The following is a 21065-nucleotide window of genomic DNA, read 5'->3' as shown; positions in this document are numbered from 1 at the left end:
TATGGATATTCTGTTTATTTGATTTTGTCAAAGAGATCCAGACTGGGTTGGCAGCAGAAAACAGAAAGGTTAATGTTTTTTTGCTTGTTATCTGAATTGGATGAAGAGCCCTTTTTGGTGTTGATCAAGGAATCCTTTTATGGTGTTACCAAATGCTACTTCCTTTTCTGAGTTCCTTGAAGAAATGAAAATCGAGAGGGTGTGACCATGTCTATTTGTGGAGTGGAGAGAGCACCATATCTTAACAGTTAGGGGGGGAAAACAGTCCCTGTAATATTCCACTGGCTGGTGTAACAGTTTCCTCCTGGTAACAGTCATGTGCTGAATCATACAGGGGTTGTGAAGGGGTGTTGGCTTAATATAACAAAAAAACGTTTAGACAATACATCAAGACGTACCATTTTCAAAACTAACTATACAGTACATTACATTATTTTTTATGACTAGATAAAAAAGCAGTATGAACAACTTGTGTGATTTATGTATATAATATATATTTCAAACTGACCACACACCAAATACAGCCCACATGAAATGCTTATGCAAGTGAAGGCTTGATATTGATGTGAGGAACTCGAAGTGATAAATTCTTCCTATTGTGTTTCCAGTCTCCACACCAAGTGTGTGTGTGTTTGTGTGTATCTCAGAGGGCCTCGTGGCCCCCGGTGAGTTTATGGAAGAGCTCCTCGTTCAGGGTGTCGCTCTGGTCGCGGCCTCGCGTAGACATGAAGATGTAGCCGCCGATGTACTCATGGACCGTCTTGCAGTCCGCATTGCAGCAGCCGAAAGCAATGTTGATGTGCCCGTCAAACTCGATCGCCACCTGATCACAATGACATGTACAGTACACGCAGTACACACTGTAAAATCTGAAGTGTTAATTCAACACCTAGAGTAACATGTACCACTCCTCAAGTTGGACCAACTCTCTAAAGTGTTGAATTACCACTGCAAAATGTACTGTGTAAATTAGATTTTCCCTGATTAGTCGGAGATATCTGATTTTCCAATCTGAAACTACAAGTATAAAACCACTGTACCCATGAAAAGACTGATATGTAATGTAATAGGATGTTTCAAACACCACACAACATACTTTATACAGTATTTTTGCCTTTTCAGCCTTTGCCAATTATGATACAACACAGATTAGTGGGAAAGGACAACAGGTGTTACTATACCACATTTGAACTAAAACGTATGTCAATGAGTAGTGCCTAGTTACATTTCTGTGTGAAAAAGTTTTCCATGTTATTTTTACTTCTGCCAATGAGGTTGTGGTGTCACCTTGGTTGATTGTTGTTGTGTTCATTTGCTAACAGCCTAACTTTTGCACATTAATAAGCTCACCTGCTTAATGTCCCAGTTGACGTTCCACTGTCTCATGGTGTTATACCGCCAAGTCTTCACCACGTCCCCAACCCCCAGATCTATACGGATGAGGCGGTTGTTTGCAATGCCCATCACCTCATCCTTCCGACTGCCTTTAAATCTAAGAAGAAATGGACATTTTTTTGATGTGATGAACACAGAGAGGTCACTGTACTCATACCTCATTTATCAAGGTCATCTTAGTCAAAGGAGTGTGGTTGTAAGCAATTAAAAGTTGCCTACAATTACAACTACAGAGGTCAATGTTATCTATATCTGATGTAGTTATACTGTAGTTAAAGTCAGTAAAACCTGAAAGCTCTTACCTGACCATAAAATATGAAATTCCAAAGTCAGGTAGAGCCTGCCAGATCTGTAGGAACTTCAAAATGGCTGCAGACGAGGAGAGTTGGGCCACATTCTGGTAAGCCTCTAGAATCCGTGGTGTGAGCTAGGGAGCGAGAGAGAGAGAGAGAGAATGTTGGCTTTGTCCTTCATTGAAAAATATAATGAGCTAATATCCCTTTGCGACTTCCTATTAACAATGTCAAACAGTTAAGCTACTTAAAATGTTTTATCAGTGATGGATGGAGAGAGTCTGTTGCATGATAAATGAGCGCTCCTTCAAAGCATATTTGGTTCTTAATATTCTGTTATCCTTGGTATGATATATGAATCTCTGTGCAATGTCAGACCCTTCAAATCACTTTTGGAGAGCTCTCCTCTGCTTTCGTGACATAATGACTTTCCCCAAGCACCATGCTCTCCATTTGATGGATCAAAGTAATTTAAAGTTAGAGAAAATATATGGCACTATGTTTCTGGTCGGTCTAACAATTTAACACAGACCGTGTCCATCTAGCCAATATGTTTGCATCGTATTACTTTTTTTTCAGTTTACTTATACTTTGGTCAGCAGTCTAAAAAGTAGAACAATATATTTTGAGTGAACCCTCCTTCTAGGCAACTGTTATAAACTCCTATTACAAATAACCAAATATTTAAATGTAACGTAAGTCGGTGGTCCACATCCTAAAGAAGTCAGAGTGTTAATGTGTTGTAATATCAGTAGTGAACCCTTGAAGAATACTGTAGAACCGACTAGCATGTTAAATTTTACTCCCTCATCTATGGAATTAACACCACAAATGAACAACATATACGGTTCCAACTGTCAGGGTCTTGGCAACAAACCTGAACCTGAACAAAAGCATCGGCCCCTGAGGATTGTAGGCCCACCAGGAAAATGCCCTGTGTGCCAGATTATAAATCCAGCCCTGCACACACACCTAGCCAAACAATAACCTATTTTGAGCTCCCAGCCCCACTATTACCCTCATTTTTCTCACAGCAATACTCTCTGCTTCCCTGTCCAACCATCTCTTCTTCCCTCTCCTCCATCGCATCTACTTGGGCAGAGCCCAGGTACTGTATATTCTCAATTCCCAATGTAGGGTTTGAAAGAACATAGGCCAACTCAATATTCAATTTCTATAGTACCTGTCTGGCCTTGTACTTCTTGTGGTATCGCGGCGACACCAGGCTGAGGGTGTTGATGGTGTCGTCGCTCTGGGCCACCTGGGCTCCAGGGTTGGAGCGCTGCATGGCCAGGAAGGTCTGGATGCTCCTCACCTCGTTGTCATAGGAGCTGTCGCCCATGGTCAGACCTTTGGAGGCCAGTTTGCTAGCAGCCATCCACTTGGCGTACTGCTTCTCCTGGAAAAGGAGTAGAGTAACTTTAGTATTCTTTTTTGTATTACCAGATGGAATGGGTCCACTGTTCAGCAGGATACTACACACACAATACAGTACACACAACACATACATAATGCACAGATTCACTCATACCACATACACTTAATACATATGTACAAGTTCATGCAATCAGGTACTGTGCATCTACAAGTCGTTTTGTGTTTCTCAACGGAGGCTTTACAGATAAGGGGGGCGTCAGCAGGCTTATGCTGAAGTCAAGAGGGTGTTTGTTCAAAAAAGGTTGAGATCCACTAATCTAGTTCATCACACTTTACATAAAGTCCAGCCAATCACTCTGGTATTAACAGTACTGTACACAGATGTGCATCAACATGAACATAAACCACAAGAAAGTCATTTCAGCAAGAAAAGAAAAAAGCAAAGTCATAACAGGGCTAAGTACACAAGCCACAGTAGCAAAGATGAAGTGAAGCAAGGACGAAGACCAATAGGTGCCCTGAATATCTGACTAGCCACTTCAGATGCTTGTCTCTGTGATGTGATTAAGGGTATGTTTAACCATTAAAGCTTTTTTTGATGCTGGCCTCCTTGAATGAGTATAGAAATGTAAAGAACAATAAACATTCATCTGCCTATTGTCAATTTGTGATTATATAGGCCTTTAATTATGTAGTAACATTTGCAATAACATTTGTTTTGAGCACTCTGAAACATTCTGTTTCACCCCTTACTACTTTATAACTAAACTATGCCTTTAACAAAGCTGTGGTAGCCAGTGCAACCTCCCACACCAAAACAAAAAGTAACGGTGAGGGAAATTGAATGAGAATTATAAGGCATGTTTTCGTTTCTCTTTCTCTAGTTCCCCCTTGGGGACCTTCCTGTTCTGAACCGTGTATGGAGAAGGGGAAAAAAAAACACAGTACAGTAATATTTGTTGCAGTTCAATGGAGCTAGAAAATGGAGCTCTGACAGTGTACCTATTCTGGAAAGTATTTCTATCCAGCCTATCTTGCCTGAAGGTCTGGTTTCACATTCACAGCAAAAGTTTGACAGTTATGGTAAGAGGCTGCTTACATTTTCACAGCGCAGGTAGACCTCGTTCATGCCCTCAGGTGCTGGGACCAGCAGCTTGATGCAGAACTTCTGCCCAGCAACATTCACATCTGGGGCCACTTCACTACCTGGAGGGGAAGGCATTTACAGTCGTTTTTATATTGCAAACAGTGTCAGAGTCCAGGTAAACTGAGACCCTTTGGAATAATAAATCATCCTTTTTTTTCTTTTGGAGCATTTCTGTGTTTACCTTTTAAAAAAGAGTTTGGGGGGATTTTACACTATATTATGCAGCCAGGACAGTGAGAAAGAGGCAGGAAGTGAGTGGGGAGATAGAGAGATGTGGAATGGGGATGGTCCAGGGTCAGAATCGAACCTGGGTCCCCAGTGTAATGGTGCAGCACCCTAGCCCACTGAGCCTCTTTGCCCCCTGTGTTTACCTTTTAAGTTCATCTGCTGAATGGGCTCTCCGGTGCTTTCCTCCTGACTCTTGAAATAGGAGATTGATGTGTCTTTAAACTTGCACCAGTACTGCTTGTAAGCTCTCAGCGTCATCCTCTTCGGCCTAAGCAAGTGGACCAAGCAAATGGACATAAGAAACAAGATGAACAAGGAAAAATCTTAAATTTGGCATAAGGGACAATGCAAGAAACAATAATGAAAAAAATAACCAGCCTGTTCATCTCACCTGAAGATTTTCAAGTAGTCATTCAATTCTGGAGCAGTCATATTTTCCTGAAAATCAGAGAATACATACAAAGTAGTATCTGTATAGTATTACGTAAACATATCCAGTATCTGTGTATATTAACACAGTATGTGATCGGTGAATTTGTGCATTATTGTATTGTGCTTTGTGTATTGTGTAGTGTAGTGTGTTGAGCCACCAAGACGTGTAGCACAATTCACAGTACGAGGAGCATTGAAGAAAACTCACAGTTTCATTAGCAGAATATATCACAGTCTGGGGTCACACATTATTTCACCACAAAGCAAGACTGATATGATTAATCAGGATCAGTATCATTGTATTTGTTGCCCACATGTTGCACTAAAACTGTCATTATGATGTGTCACTGTATGTGTGGCCTACATAGTACGTGTTACAGTAAAACTTATCATGTGTCATGTTTAAGTTCTTGAAAGGAAATGATAAAGGTCCGCAACACTGTTCCATGCTCCCAAAAAGTTGGGACAGCATTTCAGACGCTCGGTCCTTCATCAAAGGACCTTTAATATTTCCTTTCAGTTATCTTCTGTTTGGTCCAGCACCTGTGTTACTGACGTGTGCACATTCTCTCTCTGTTTTGGTTATGGTTGAGTCCTCACCAGGATGTCATTGGCACTGCTCTCCACCCCCATCTTGACCTCCAGAGACTGCAGGGCTGAGTCCAGGTCCTCCAGGCCAGCGGTCACGGCCTGGGCGTCCGACTGGGACACTTTACCAATATGGTACTGAGAACAACAAGGACAGGTAATCATTATTTCAGCTATGATGACATAATATAACACATGAGTTACTATACAGCTAAGGCAGTGGGAACAGGAGGTAAGAGTTCATTCTGGGATTTTGGACACTAAAATGCTGAAAATAGATCTATTAATAGGTATGTATTAAGATATACCAATATACTGTGTACAAATGGTATTAATGGATTAAGCCACTAAAACTGTGTTATTCGAAAGCACAAATATCGTATTCATTTAATGAAATCTTATTTTTAATCCCCTGGTTTGCCTCCACATGGAAATGAATTTGACCATAATCCCGGATTATCCATAATTAAGTCAATCATCGTTTATTTTTTTTCCTGGCAACTGGCTGTCATTGTGAGGACATGGTGACTCATCAGAATAAGTCATTTTGTGGGCGGTTCTGTCCTCATCTGTCCTTAGGTGGCTATTCCAGGTTCAGAAAGTTAAAGTCTTGCCGCATCTGTCTTAGACAATTCAATTGGCCTGCATCTGATCATCCAAGGTGGATGTGCTAATTATAGAAAATCAGTTGTGGTGAGAGCACAGACAGAATCAGATAAATGAACTATTGATAAACTATTAATGTAGGCTACTTTCTCAATCTGGTGTTATACGCCTCAGTGTCGATTGTGGCTAAATCATCATTATTCATATATTATGGTAGTGTGGTGCTCATTACTAAGAGGATGTGGAGATGGTGACTCACGTGTGGGTAGTTCTGTTCTGACCCATTTTATTCTGTGCTATTCTGTCTGTTGCCTATTCAGTTCTATTCTGTCACCTGGATAGTTCCAAAGAGGGTGTATTTTTCCCAAAATTTAGAGTATCTTTTTTTTGGAGGGGGACAATTCATGCTATTAAGAAATCCGTCCTACCGGGATCTGCACCCATCGTTCTGTTATGGTTCTGTTTGGGGCAGGTGTGACCTAGTGGTTAAGGAGATGGGCTTTAGATCAGAGGGTTACAGGTTCAAATCCTACTCTCTATCCCATTCCATTGCTGAGGTACGCTTGAGCATGGCTCCTAACCCCACACTGCTCCGGGGACTGTAACTAATACCCTGTAGCTGTAAGTAATTTGGATTGAAGTAAAATTGTAATGTTTCTGTTGTGCTTGTGTGTTCTATTCTATTTTATGCTATGTTCTGATACTGTTCTGTCTCTGTGTTGCATTCTCTTAGTGTTTGACTGTGTGTTTGTACTCGGTTCCTCTGTTGTGTGTGTTGTATTGTGGTGTCACCTGGAGAGCCCCAAACAGCATCATCTCCTCCTCTGTGCAGTCAATGTCCTCCAGCAGGATGGCCCAGCGAGCCTGCTCATACATCTGAGTCAACCGCACTATGTCATACTGATACAGAGAGAGAGAGAGAGAGAGAGAGAGAGGGAGGGAGAGAGAGAGAGAGAGAGAGAGAGAGAGAGAGAGAGAGAGAGAGAGAGAGAGAGAGAGAGAGAGAGAGAGAGAGAGAGAGAGAGAGAGAGAGAGAGAGAGAGATAAAGTGAGAGAGAGCAAGTAAGGGAGAAAGAGAGTGATGTAGGAACTCTATTTGCTAAGATTGATAGACAAGTTCATCCCAATGACATTAAATGACACTTTCCCTCATGCCTTCATTCACAATTTACTTCCAGCAGGGGAAACAATTAAACTTAGAGTGAGTGATGGCTGACACACACTGTGACAAGGGCCAGAATATGACTTCATGGGCCCCTGGGCCAGACAACAAGAAAGGCCCCCTTCCATGAACAGTGTTAGTTCATAAAAATGTAAGGCTTTTAGGCCAGATGTTGTGGACTCTATATTGTTGGGGGGTTGGGGGTTAGTCTCCCAAGAACATTTGAAAATACAGTTGTTAAAAGTGTGATTTTAACACACTACGAGAAATATAGAGGCATGGGCTTCAGGGCCCCCTTGAGTCTTGGGCCTCTGGGCCTGGGCCCGGTTGGTCCATGCACTGACTAATCCATCCTCGACTGTGACACACACCTTGGGCTCCAGGTCATACAGGGTGTAGTATTTGAAGCGGAGCCACAGCTTGTCGTTCTCTTGAATACCCTGCTGCATGAGGGAGCGCGAAGAGTCCAGCCACCTGTGCATACGAGAAGGAGAAAGGCATTTCATTATACAGTCATTAATTTTCTATTCATAATTAGTTATTTAATAGCAATTATCTAATTTAATTAACCATCATTTAGTCTATATAAAAAATCTAGCCACCTGTGAGTACGAGAAGGAGGCAGACATTTCATTATCTATTCATAATTAATCATCCAATAGCAATTATCTAATTTAATTAATAATCATTTAGTCTATATAAAGAATCTAGCCACCTGTGCATACAAGAGCGAGACAAGCGCTTAATTATCTGATTGTTATGTTTTAATTTATAGTGTCATTATGTCAATGTGCACAATAATTAGACGTGGTGAAAAACTGAACTGCACAGTAAATTTTGGAGTGTTTCTTCAACACTTAGTTGAACACTTAATAGAACCAACACTGAAGAGTGTTGAATTAAAACTGCAAAGTTTACTGTTGTCATTTAAAAGTCTGCAGATTGTAAAGCTAACAGAAGACACACACACACACAAACACAGACACAGACACACACACACACACACACACACACACACACACACACACACACACACACACACACACACACACACACACACACACACATGCACACACACACAGAAGAAGTCATGCAGGTCGTACACACACAGTGTTCTCGACGATGAGCTAAATGCGGTGACAGGTGGCGTTATTTCAGTCTCGGGAGGAAGTGTCATGTCCAACCAGCAGGACTTCCCAGCAGGCTATGCAGTACCTGCAGTACCTGCCACTGTATACTGTATCTAGGCATGTCACCACCACGCAAGCCAACTAGGCAATTACCTAGGGCCCCCAGCTGAACACTCCAGTCCCCTCCAATAACTTGTTATGTACTACTTGTATGTAAATGACAGCAATGGCAACTTTGTGAGTGAGGATCCCCCCCCCCCCCCCATTCTATGGCAAAAAACCAGCAATTATATTGCTATCAAAATGCCTCGAGAGGGGGACCTTTTCCAATAATTTGGAGAGAAAAAGCCCCCCCCCCTGTTTGCATTCCCCAAATACTTTGAAATAGCCCTGACTGTACCTCATTTGTGTCCCAAAGACGGGGTCAGGACCCGCTGACTTTTTTTTTTGAGTCACCTCACATTCTTGCCTAGCTCACGGTCAACTCAAAACCTCAAAATCTAACCTCAAATCTAACCTCAAAATAGCTGCCACTTACTGAATGTATTGTTGCTGATTCAATTAGCCTACTGTTTAACATAGTTTAAAACTGCAGTAATACTAACTGTTAGTCATTCATTCATTCATTCATTCATTCATTCATTCATTCATTCATTCATTCATTCATTCATTCATTCATAAAAATATTCTTATTAACATTCAATAATGGTATATGAAAACACCTATATTTTGTGATTCATGAAGAATGCCCATTGACTTCTTGGGTCAAGAAGGTGTTATGCCCATTTAAAATATACACCTGGGTCCCAAGAAAAAAAAGTTTGGGAGCCAACACTGTACCTGGTGTGGATGTGGGTCTTGTCCACTATGCTGGCAGGCCTGTAGAGCTTGGCCAGAGTCTCAGGAGCAGGAGAGGGCTGGCTGGAGGACAGCATCTTGTAGACGGCCTCTGTCTTGGGAGAGTCGGCGAAGTGAGCCGGCATCCCATTGTACAAGCATTGAACTGATGCTGTGAAATCACATACAAACCAAAGATTGTGTTTAGTTTAAAACCACATCTCAAGGAAAGATACAACTCAATGGAATTACATAGGCCTACAACAAAACAACATAATTGGACACAATTTGCCTCATTGTAAAACCATACACCATTATGGTTTTAGAATATTATAGACCACTATGTACACTATTTATTCTGTAGGTACAAGGATGTGTTCTCTCTGCAGCCAGTGCATTGCATAACCGTACTGGGTAATAAAAAAAGTATGCTTGTTGTATGTGGTAATTTGTTGTTGTGTAATAGCATCTTTTTCCTCTGTGTTACCGATTTAAATACGAAATGTCTTTTCATCTAGCCTCTCTGTATCAAATTGTCTTCTGTCTCCAATAAAAAAAATCTCAGTGTCAGAGTAGTACTTTATTGTGCAATGTAAGCTGAATAGATAAACTACCAGATTTCAGTGTAAAATGATACTGAGGCAATCTCAAAAGCTCCTTTTATTCAATTTAGACAAAATGTCTGCAACAGTACCAGACAAACAATACCACAACACCACTTAAAATAAATGAAGTTTGACAAAATGATATAAGGACGGTTTATTTGACCTTTATTTATCCAGGAAGGCCCCATTGAGATATTGCATCTCTCATCTTTCAGGGTGTCCTGACCAAGGTAGCAACCGCACAAACAGAGACAGGACCAGGGCCGCTGACAGCTTTTGCCGGGCCCAGGACAAAACCATCTCAGAGCCCCCCTCAATACATACAATGTAACACACAGTAAAAAAAAATGCAGTGTTAATTCAAAACTCTCAAAGTAGTCTTTTCATGTTGAATTAACACTGCATTTATCTTTTACTATGAAGGGATCCAATTCTAGGAGCCCCCTCTCCTAGAGTCTGGGACAACAGACCTGTTTGGCCTTCTTTTTGGCAGGCCTGGAGAGGACAATGAAAGATTATAGAGGCAAAGGCGTAGTGCGTAGTGCCAGGGAGCCGACAGGGAGGGACAAAAGGGGTCAGTTCTCCCGGGCCCGGGGGCTTTCAGATGACTTTGTCCCAGGCCCGGGAAAAGCTGTCAGCAACCCTGTGTAGTGCTCTTTGAGGACAATGCTGCTTCGTCTACTGTACCCACCGGAGGTTAAGGGGACATCTGTGATGTCATAGATCTCCTCTGCAGACTTGGAGTCTTTCTTTTTCTTCTTTTCCTCCACAGGTCGGAGAAGGGACAACTCCTCAGGGTGACGAATGTCTTTTGGACAGAGAAGAGCAGAGGAGAATAGGAGAGAACAGAACAACAGAAAAGGTCAGACAACCTCAGAATAGAACATAACAGATGAGAACACAGTGGGACAGAACAGAAGAATTGAAAAGAAAAGAAGAGAAAAATATACATCCATAATCAAATGAAGTCAATGTTGTCACAGGATACTGTATGTCTGTGACACTGACAATAGTTTTAGTCCCTCGTTTGCTTACTAAACAGCAACGTCAGCTGTTAAAAGCTTTAAGGACTGATTGTACATTTATAAAAGATAAATAAAAGAGAAGGACACCTGGAAAATAAATTGCTTAGTTAATCTGTCAAGACATGACCCCTGTTATAAATTTGCTCTTACTAGAATGGCAATCCCCAAGTTGTAATGAATTACTTAAAGCTCTTTGTAATGTTGTAGTAGGTTAGTAGTAGTCTCTTCAATGACTCCTACTGTTCCACTGGTGGAATGGCGTGCATTATGATGATACAAACTACTCACTCAAGAACTTGCAGATGGTCAGCACTGTTCAAAAGTCAACCATTTATTAAAAGTTTTAACAACTGATTGTGCATTCAAGAGAAAGTCATTCAACTCTACACCAGCAAATAAAGTTGTGTAACTACGAAAGGCTACTCACTCAAGACCTTGCAGATGTTGAGCACTGCTCTGAAGACGGGGGCTGAGAAGCTGGCCCTCATCCTCAGGGTGGTGCCGTTGGGCAGGCCCAGTCGCAGGGGCTTGTGCTGGGCCGTGAAGAGCAGCTTGGCGTCCGCCTGGATGCCACACTTGTCCAGCGTCCAGGCCGTCTGCAGCAGCCACCGCTGCTTCTGCTCCCACCACAGGCCATAGTCGGACCAGTCTCGCTTCACCTCTGAGGCAGAGGAGGAGATAAAGAAATAAAATAGAACAGGCATTACAACAAATAAAATTGAAACACACATTACAATTGTGGCTTATCATGAGGTTAATTCCCATCACAGGCCATAGGTGAATCAGTCTCGCTTCACCTCTGAGGCAGAAGAGGAGAAAAATAAATAAATAAATAAATACAAATAAATATAAACACATTACAATTGTGCCCGATCATGAGATTAACCAATAGTTCTAGCTCTAGTTCCATCAAAATGTTCCAATGGGACCACAAGGCCATTGACAGACCTGTCTCGCTTCACCTCTGAGGCAGGAGAAGAGAAAAAAGAAATAAATAGAAATAAAAATGAAGAGCTCCTCAAATGGACTTGTATTGCATAGCATGACTTAACATTACAGCTAGCTGAGTGATTTGCAGTTATTGAAGTACAGTACAGAGACTGTCCCTATGGAGCAATGTGAGGTCAGATGCCTCACTCAAGGGCGCGCCAGGAGAATTTACTCTCCCACACACATTCTTCCCACTGTTATGGGATTTGAACCGGCAACCTTTCGATCGTAAGACCATCTTCCTCACAGTAAGGCTATCATCAGATCAGTCTCTTTCGCCTCTGAGATGGGAGCCAAGAAAAGAAATGTAAATTGATTGAGGTTGTTTAAGTAAGTAAGTAAGTAAGTAAGTTAGTTAGTATGCCCTTTATTATCCCACAGTGGGGAAATTCATGTGCTCCCCACTGCGATAATAATGGGCATACTTACTTACTTACTTACTTACTTAAACAGTTACTTTACAGTACATGTGTTCTTCTCTTCCTCATTGCCTTGTGTTGTTATTGGATTGTTTAGTCTATATTGAGAGGGTGTCCACTGTGGGACTAGGGCACATTGCACTGTCACATCCTCTGTGTAATCTATACAACAAAGCTGACTTCTCAATCTTTGACGTCACTCCACATTTCAACCGCGTGCACAAAAAGCTTGCATAGTACTGAAATTCCCTTTGCACCCACTCATTCACTTAATGGTGTCATGCTGTGTCATGATGCTGTCAGCTGCCAATTCAGCCCCCATACACACACACACACACACACACACACACACACACACACACACACACACACACACACACACACACACACACACACACACACACACACACACACACACACACACACACACACACACACACACACACACACACACACACACACACACACACACACACACACACAGTTCACACAGTGTTCAGTTCACCGTGACACCAGCGTGGGTGTCCTCTGACTCTGGCATGACCCACATCCCTAGTTATAGTCCCACAGGGTTGTGTAAGAGAAAAGACAAGGGCTGTCAGTTGTTTTCTCAGCTGGGGACCTCTAATGACACAAACACATCAAACGCCACTTGAGCGACTTCGGCAAAGGAAGTATATGAATTTGTATTGAGTCACTGACAACCGAAGAGACAAAAGCGATTTGGGCGACTAGAGGCAATTTAAGCACCAGTTTGTAGTTGAACTTCAGAGAATATTATGCAAATGAGCGATGTCGCGGTTCGGTAACAGCCGCCACAGCCAATTGGAGTGTGCTTTTAACAGGGTTACTCTTTTGCTTCTATCGCTCGTGTCGCTCTTGCTACACAGTCCAGTGACTCTGTGTAGCTTAATCTTGTTGGCACTAGTGTGCGCGCCTGGTAATAGAGCAGAGCTTTTCCAACGGACCATCTCATAATCATACCAAAAATGTCAGAGATCCATCGGGATTTAACCCCGCTCATCTGCTGCATTCATAACAATGATTTCCACAGACGCAATGCCAATGAGGCGATGACCCCCAGGGGTGTGCACACCCCACTTTGAGAACCACCACTGATCTATGGGACACACTTACTGGTCTTCTCGACCATCGGATCACTCCCCTAATGTGGATTCACTGGTCACACTGATGGCCTACACCTACACTGTAGAGCATTGCAGCCAGTTAAAGGTAAAAAAAAGTTTGTAAGTTAATTCAACTTGAGAAAGCCTCGAGTTGAGCTAAGTCTTGTGTTGAGTAAACTTACAAATGTATGGCAGCAGGGGTACTTACTTTTTAACATTTAACTGGCTGCAGTGTTGTACAGTGTAGTTGTGGTCACCCCAGAGATGCTTGCTAAGGAGGAGGAGGTTCATACGGAGCTTCTTAGGGAGTCAATGTGATATATAAGGTTCTAAAAAGCCATGTCTGTGAGCTGCTGTGCCCCTATAGACTAGCAGGGATTCAGAATGAATGGAGCTCAATGGGGAAAACTTAAGAAGTCACTCCCATTTAGGAGACCGGAATTGATTCCACTTTGTTGCATTGATGACATTTTTTAAAAATGATTTTTCAGATAGGTCAGTGGAGGAGAGACAGGAAGCGAGATGGGAGAGAGAGACAGGGAAGGATCAGGAAATGACCCAGGCTGGGAATCGAACCCGGGTCGCACGTGTAGCAGTCCAGTGCCCAGCCGTTAGAGCCACAGCTTGGCTGCATTGGTGACATTTGAAAAAAAAAATCTTGATTACCATATTGAGAATCCATCATAGCTGGCTTGAGTTAGAGAAGAGAGGGTAGAAGGAGGGGGAAGGGGTTGGTATCTGTGGGACACTTACTGGTCTTCTCCACGACCTTCAGGATGACTCCCCCGATGTGGAGGTCAGAGGTTACGCTGATGGTGACACTGATGACCACTGGGGTTGAGTTTTCGCCCACGTCATCAACGGCTATCGCCAGATCCCACGCCGCCATTCTGAGTGAAGAAGTTAAAAGCATTTAGTTATACAGTGGGTGTGCTCATGTGTGCTTTGTGTGTGAGTGTATATGTGTGTTTTCTCTCTCTCTCTCTCTCTCTCTCTCTCTCTCTCTCTCTCTCTCTCTCTCTCTCTCTCTCTGTGATTATTGTCATCTATATCAACACAATTTCAATGTTCTATGCCAACGCTTTGACAATTTGACTGAGAATATTGTTGCGCTCTAGATGTTCACAGAAATAAACAGCGTGAAACAAAACAGAAACGCTCAGAAGTGATGCTAGGTTTGCAGAATGAAAATGACACCAGGGTCTGGTACAAGGAGTGTTGGTAAGTTTACTTGATGGTGGTGTCACATGTTTGACATGACAGTGTCATAACACACAACATAGTTGTGTCATAAACATTATGTCCATGTCATAAACATTTATGATTGCCATTAAGCGACATTCAGTTATGGTAAAGACAGCCCTAACGATGACCATGACCAATGTCCATGTCCAATGTTCATGACCAATGTCCATGTCCAATGTTCATGACCATGAAACGTTTATGACACTGACATAATATATATGACTCGTCCATGACTGTGTCATGACACTGTAATGACACTATTATGACTCATGTCATGTCATGCATATGATGCTGCCTTCAAGTAAATCGTTTTTACTTTGTTTGATATCAGAGCAAATTACTGTGCCAGTGTGTGAACCTAAGCATGGATGAATCAACCTGATATCAACCTAAGTATATGTGAGTGGACGTGAGGATGTGAAAACAAAACACGTAACATATCTGTAACTGGAAACACACACACACACACACACACACACACACACACACACACACACACACACACACACACACACACACACACACACACACACACACACACACACACACACACACACACACACACACACACACACACACTATATGCATGGGTTATTCTGAGGCCTGTCAAGCTAAAGGTGACAAACCCTTCCTGTTTCTAAGTTTTTTTAAAAAGAGACAATCACATGGATTCATGCTTCCTCTTTCAGTCAGCATCACAGATCCACACCCTGCCTGCCGCTGCCTGGTGCCTGCGCTTGTGCATGTGTGTCAGTGATAAAAACAAGTCCAGTTGTCACGTCACTTCTTAGAATTGCTGTGTGTTTCATTCAATAGACAGCCAGTAAAAAAATAACCACGTTAATTTATTAATTATTGTTAATCGGGGACCCAAAACGCTGTAGGAGATGCTGAATCGACTCTGTTGAAATACTGTTAAAATATATGTTGAATTAACACTGACATCCCCCCCCTTACTGTGTTTGCACAGCCCAATATTGATGGTTAAATTTAAACAAAGAAAGAAATAACCTCCTCCATGTGTGTAGTTCATCCATCCATCCGTCCAACCTTTTGGTGAACTGTGCAATGTGATGTTACGCCATAGCTATACAGCTATAGTTCTGTTTTTTTGTGTTTAATTGTTTAAATATTGTTGTCCCATTTTGTTCACAGTTCAAAAGTAAAATGTTAGAGGATGGTTGAATTGGCTACATTACGGGCTGTGTGAATATCTAATGCTACCAACTGATATTCAGACATATTAATTGAGCATCATTTGAAATTGACAGTAACAAAATGAATTCAATTGAAATTGTGCTGCCTGTTGTTATTACATTACATTACATTACTGTTGTCATATCAATCCTTTTTCTATAAAGAAAGACACTTGCCTTGGTTCCTCCACCCAAAGTCACCTTAAGGCTGCTCATCCAAATACTAATAGGCCTACTTCTATAAAAGTCTCCTTACCTGACCGATGGCACAGTCTCAGGAGCCCTAATTGGTGTGTCCTTCAGCTGGTTCCCTCTTGGTTGGATGATCAGGTATCTCACAAGGGACCACTTGCAATAATGTACAAGGCTCCTGTCATATGAATATAGAGGCTCTTTCTCTCTGTGTGTCTCTCTAGGCGGTGGTGGGTTGTGTGTGCCTGATGAGTAGTGCGGTTTGTGGTGTGTCGGAGTGCGGCATGTGTTAAGTTTGCAAGCGGAGGGAGGGGGTTCCTCTTTTGTAGGTTTTTCAATGTAACGGAACCGTGTATGACCACAAAACTCCGCAAAATGCTGCAGACGCTGGGTGTGTCTCACTGGCAAACAGTCATATTGTAGCCTGGGCTTACATTATACTGCCCTACAAAGGCAAAGTGCAGTAACTGCACTAACATTGAAACTGAGAAAAATCATGAAATTGTTTTTTTCATAGCTGGAAAACATGGCATATAGGCAATCATCCAAAGGTATTCTTCAGCTCTGGTCTGGTGTTAATGGAAACAGGAGCATTATCACTATCAGCGACAGAGAATATATAAACAGTGCCCTAGGGCAAGACACTTATAGGGCCCCTCATACGACCTGCCAAGGTCACATTAGGGCCCCTGCCATCTCTTCGGGCCCTGGGGCAAATGCCCTCCTCGCCCATCCCTGTAGTTCTGCGCCTGATCACTACTAGGCCTACCAGGTTCTCAGCAATCATGCTGTAGGCATACCTGGCACATTTGGAATTTATTATTTCAGTTGTGTGAAGCAAAAGTAGAAGTAGCCTTCTCGTATGGTGTGTACCTCATTAGGTACAGTGGAATAACCGGTCTATAAACTATGCAAGCTCACGTAGTGTTGTAATTACATCAATTACATCATCTGTCATCTTTTTTGGAGTGTACAGAGACGACAGAGAGCTAGCTATGTGTGCTCTCGCCGGGAGAGGCGCTATAGGCTTTTAAATATGTTCTGCGCACCCCTCCAATAGTGGTACGTTCCTTGTGGCTCATGCGCGTCGATGACTAGTGTATGTTTACACGGAACTAAACTTCCTCCAAGCTCCATGTTTGAAGGTTGGAGTGGCGCGATCTGAGCGTAGGCTACTTATTTAGGAATAGCACCGGTGCCAAGGACTGGACCTTGCGCTGTCTGAACCCGGTAGTGCATAACTGTCCCGGTCAGTGAGTGTGACAACACAGTATGGCGCTGCATGTGTCAAAACTTACTACACGATTACCAACACCGGGCAGCTTTGGATTGCGCTCAGTTCTCGGAACTAGACTTCCCTTTACTGGCCCAACATTTACTGATATAAGGTGCGCTGCGGGCCGTCGCACACTGCATTTACTTGTCCGTCAAGCAAGTGACAGCTGGTCAGCAGCAAAGTCCCTTCTTCTTAACTCCGAGCTGGGCTATTACAGGTGCGCTGTCGGCAGGTTGGGGAAGTTCACAGCAGCAGGCTCCAAAGCATTCCACCACACTTCAAGTTCCACTACATCCAATTGGACGAGCAGGTCCCGTTACCAAGTTGCGTTCAGCGTCCTTGGAGTGTCTGTGGGCGCAATGGCTACACTGCACACAACCACTATGTTGGCCATGAGTGAAACCCCGGAGATTGTCACCGACTGGCAGAAAGCAAAGGGTGAGTCCACTGCACCGTAGGCTACCCCTGCTGACTGTAAACGACTTTTTTTGTTTTGTTCAGTAGCCTACCCTAGGGACCGACTGTCCTCCTCCCGACAAGTTAGGCCTAAATTGTTTATTTGATCCCCATGACCTTAACTACATTATCATGTGGCTGATTTTATCTTTATGAGTGTTTGGCAAATTATTTATCTACACACAATTTCTTTATTGGGCCAATTATTCCGTTTTGAAATGTTTTATGGTGGGCTCCTGAATTTCCTAGCCTGCATGAACACCATAACCTGAATTGGTAATGATGTGCCCTACAACATTACATAGGCCTACTTTCTGAGCAGTGTTTGATAAAACAATGTGAACCATTTCTTCTGTGTTTCAGATGATTTCCTTAATGAAACTTTGGAGGAGAGAAGGGCACGTTGCAAGGGCTCCGTGCCCCTGGACGAAATACCTGTCTGGGAAGGTGATATATTTTGTTTATTTATGGTTTTTTTTTTGATAGCCTAGTCTAACAATTTTGGTTAGATTTGATTGCTTTCTCTTCATCATCCAAAGCACATCTTAGTCATAACCTGGTGTAGTAGGCTACATGTATGCAGGGTGTAATTGTATGAACTTTTGTAATACGTATTGTAGTTGTCTTTTAGCCAGTGCACCTTTTAGATACAGCCTAGTTCTATGCAAACCTATAGCAAATAATATAATAGCCTAATATATCACATCAAGGCCACTGACAGCTTTGGCCAGACCCCAGACAACAAATTCATATGACAGGGGCCCCCTCTCAATACAATGTATTGGGGATCCACTTCTGGGCCCCCATTCTTTTAACTTATTAATTACTTTCCAACCCACAACTTCTGAAGTTTCTATATGACATTGAAGACTGCACCAAAGATGGTGTGTGAATGCAACTCACTTTGAGTCAACTGTGTAGTTGTGATGCTTTGCAATATGCAGTAAATACATTTTTAATGATTGATTTCAGTTTTTCCCCACATCATTTTTGTTTGTCGAGTTGTTGGGGGGTTGGCCGGTATCAGACACTTAACAATTGCAGTTTCATTTGAAATATGACATGAAACTCCAAGCAAATTGAGAAATTACATTCACAAGACAAATCTTTTCAGGAGACCTAGTCAAGGTGATCGGTATTTGTTGTCAAGGGGGCTGTTTTAAAGGTGCACTGTGTAAGATTTGTAGTTGTTTATTTCCAGAATTCATGCTACCCATTCACTAATGTTACCTTTTTCATGAATACTTACCACCACCATCAAATTCTAAGTATTCATTATAACTGGGAAAATTGCACTTTTCATACATGAAAAGGGCGATCTTCTCCATGGTCCGCCATTTGGAATTCCCAGAAATTTTTAGCTGCAAAAATGGCCGTACTTGGGCCATACTAGAAAATATTATTTTATTACGTAGTAAACTTTCATGAAAAGAACAAATTTGGCAATAGGCAACCCAGTTTCAATGAGCAGCATAGTTGCAGTACCTTTTTTGGGGCATTTCCTGCACAGCGCACCTTTAAAAATAAAGAGCTAAGGGAAACCCTGGCTTTGATTTGCATTGATTCTTTTGTAGCTGTGAAGCCTGTTGTGGAGCCAAAGGAGGTGGTGAACAAGAAGATATCCCTCTTTCAAGGAGACATCACCAAGCTGGAGATTGATGCCATCGTCAACGCAGGTATGTTTGGGACATTTGGACTGCAGACGTGTAAATGAGCCTGGCACATTTTTGAACACACAAATGGAGCATTTATGTTCTAATTGTACATGGTCCATAATAAAATAAACTGAAACTTTAATCTGAACATTTCAAGATGAGCAGGGAATGGGATTAGAACTAACAAGGGATTAAAATTTACAAACATTTTTCACAGAGATGTATAAAGTAGAAGAAAAAGTAAATTCATGGTGTACGTACTACTGTAAGTGCAACACCAATGCATGATATGACATACGTAGTCATACCAGACATTCCACTACACGTAATGAGTGGTTGTTTTTTTTTTACGTTTCTTTTCTTTCTCTTTTATTCACCTCTGCCAGCTCAGATAAAGTCCCTCAAAGGATAGTTTGCTAGCAAAAAAGAAAAGCTTACTGTTTTCAGCTGGGCGCATTTCTTTTTTGAGATTTTGAGCAAATTCATATTCATGCATAATTAATACAAGATGGGAGAGGAGGCAATTTCACACTGCTGATGTTGTTCTATTCTGCAAATGAATTTGCGACAGCTTTAGTAAGATAGCAAGCTTTTCATTTTTTATTCAACAGATCAAGTCATGCTTTCATTTGAAGCGATGAACCAACAGACAGAGTTTTCACCAACTCCTGTGACTAAGTTTAGAACCAATCGCAACACATGAACTTTAACCTTTTTGTCTGGCATGGGGGGTCCAAAAGTGTATCCAGTTTTACCCTATTTATGTTACAGTGACAGCACCCAAACATGTTCACCCCACTAACCTCTACAAATGCCTGGATGGAGTTTATGTTTCTGTAAATCCTTCCACAAGATCTTTTCATCAAGAACAAATTCTTCTTTAATTATATACTCTTACAATTAAAATTGAAGGTGTACTAGGGTCAGGGGCAGACTTGCAGACTTTTGAAGATCTTAGATTAGAGAGAAAATATTTCCACATTCAGTAGCAATGAATGGTAACTAATATGATCCCGTCAAGAATGAGAATATTTTAGTCGAAAGGTGTGGACCCCAGATGGAGTGTTTTTATGAAACTTTATAGGGTGATTTCAATTACTTACTGTACTTTGAAATCTTTGAGTTACAATACAATAAACAAATGCACAAATGTACATATCTGCTGTAACCCATTTGTCCATTGTGTGTATAAATTCAATGGAGAAAGCACAATATTTTATGGGCTTAGAGAGATATACAGGAAATATCCTGGTGTCACTATGTTTAAATCAGTATGAAATACTTGACTTTGGCCCTTTTCCATGAAACTGTAACAGTCCTTGTGGTTCTGTTTTCTCATACTGCTCAGTAAATTTATGGCTGTTTTGTTGAGTCCATTATTATTATTTGGCTTTTGAAAAGGTTAGGGCAACATTCAAGCAGCCCTTCGGAGTGCATAATTTATGGGGCCCATAATTGCAGTTTATATCCGTGGCAATGTTAGGAGTTACAAATGGTTATGCCTCACTCTTAATCTGTATGCATGGCAGTTACTTTTTTATTATTGATCCATTTATGGAAGTTACTTCATTTTTCAGGGAGATTGTATTCTTTCTCTTTTTTTAGCATTTCCTACTTCTCTGCAAAGAAGCGTATGCTGTTTATCCTTTCAATTTGTTATGGGAATACATTTTTAGGAAAAGGT

At 41.8% G+C, this 21065-nt stretch overlaps 2 protein-coding genes across 5 annotated transcripts in view; one reads left to right on the top strand and one right to left on the bottom strand.

Moving 5' to 3' along the window:
* Nucleotides 1–16252, bottom strand: LOC134440556 (fermitin family homolog 3-like). The gene is made up of 15 exons (XM_063190672.1): nucleotides 16059–16252; nucleotides 14115–14251; nucleotides 11253–11486; nucleotides 10492–10608; nucleotides 9199–9367; nucleotides 7600–7702; nucleotides 6859–6966; nucleotides 5473–5598; nucleotides 4832–4878; nucleotides 4584–4708; nucleotides 4165–4271; nucleotides 2872–3087; nucleotides 1698–1822; nucleotides 1351–1492; nucleotides 1–823 (listed from the first exon to the last, which is right to left on the bottom strand). The coding sequence occupies exons 2-15, from the start codon at nucleotides 14248–14250 to the stop codon at nucleotides 644–646; spliced, it is 1935 nt and encodes a 644-aa protein (XP_063046742.1). The 5' UTR covers nucleotide 14251; nucleotides 16059–16252; the 3' UTR covers nucleotides 1–643.
* An 868-nt stretch (nucleotides 16253–17120) lies between these two features.
* The window catches only part of macrod1 (mono-ADP ribosylhydrolase 1), a 143915-nt gene continuing 139970 nt past the window's right edge, over nucleotides 17121–21065 (top strand). For all 4 annotated transcript variants that reach the window (XM_063190812.1, XM_063190811.1, XM_063190815.1 and 1 more), the window contains exons 1-3: nucleotides 17121–17708; nucleotides 18090–18173; nucleotides 19301–19402. In XM_063190812.1, the coding sequence (XP_063046882.1) occupies nucleotides 17267–17708; nucleotides 18090–18173; nucleotides 19301–19402 (628 nt within the window). In that variant the 5' untranslated portion in view covers nucleotides 17121–17266. The remainder of the gene's footprint in view (nucleotides 17709–18089; nucleotides 18174–19300; nucleotides 19403–21065) is intronic.

Source organism: Engraulis encrasicolus, chromosome 23 (genome assembly GCF_034702125.1).
Source record: "Engraulis encrasicolus isolate BLACKSEA-1 chromosome 23, IST_EnEncr_1.0, whole genome shotgun sequence".
Classification (NCBI taxonomy): Eukaryota; Metazoa; Chordata; class Actinopteri; order Clupeiformes; family Engraulidae; genus Engraulis; species Engraulis encrasicolus.
The sequence above is the reverse complement of the archived record's forward strand: the minus strand, read 5'-3'. Positions and strand labels throughout refer to the sequence as shown.

Coding starts and splice junctions, on each gene's coding strand:
- LOC134440556 (XM_063190672.1), bottom strand. CDS start 14,250: ATGGCGGCGTGGGATCTGGCGATAGCCGTTGATGACGTGGGCGAAAAC. Junction 9,368..10,491: donor AGATGTCCCCTTAACCTCCG/GTGGGTACAGTA, acceptor GTGATTTCACAG/CATCAGTTCAATGCTTGTAC. Junction 824..1,350: donor TCAACTGGGACATTAAGCAG/GTGAGCTTATTA, acceptor CATTGTGATCAG/GTGGCGATCGAGTTTGACGG.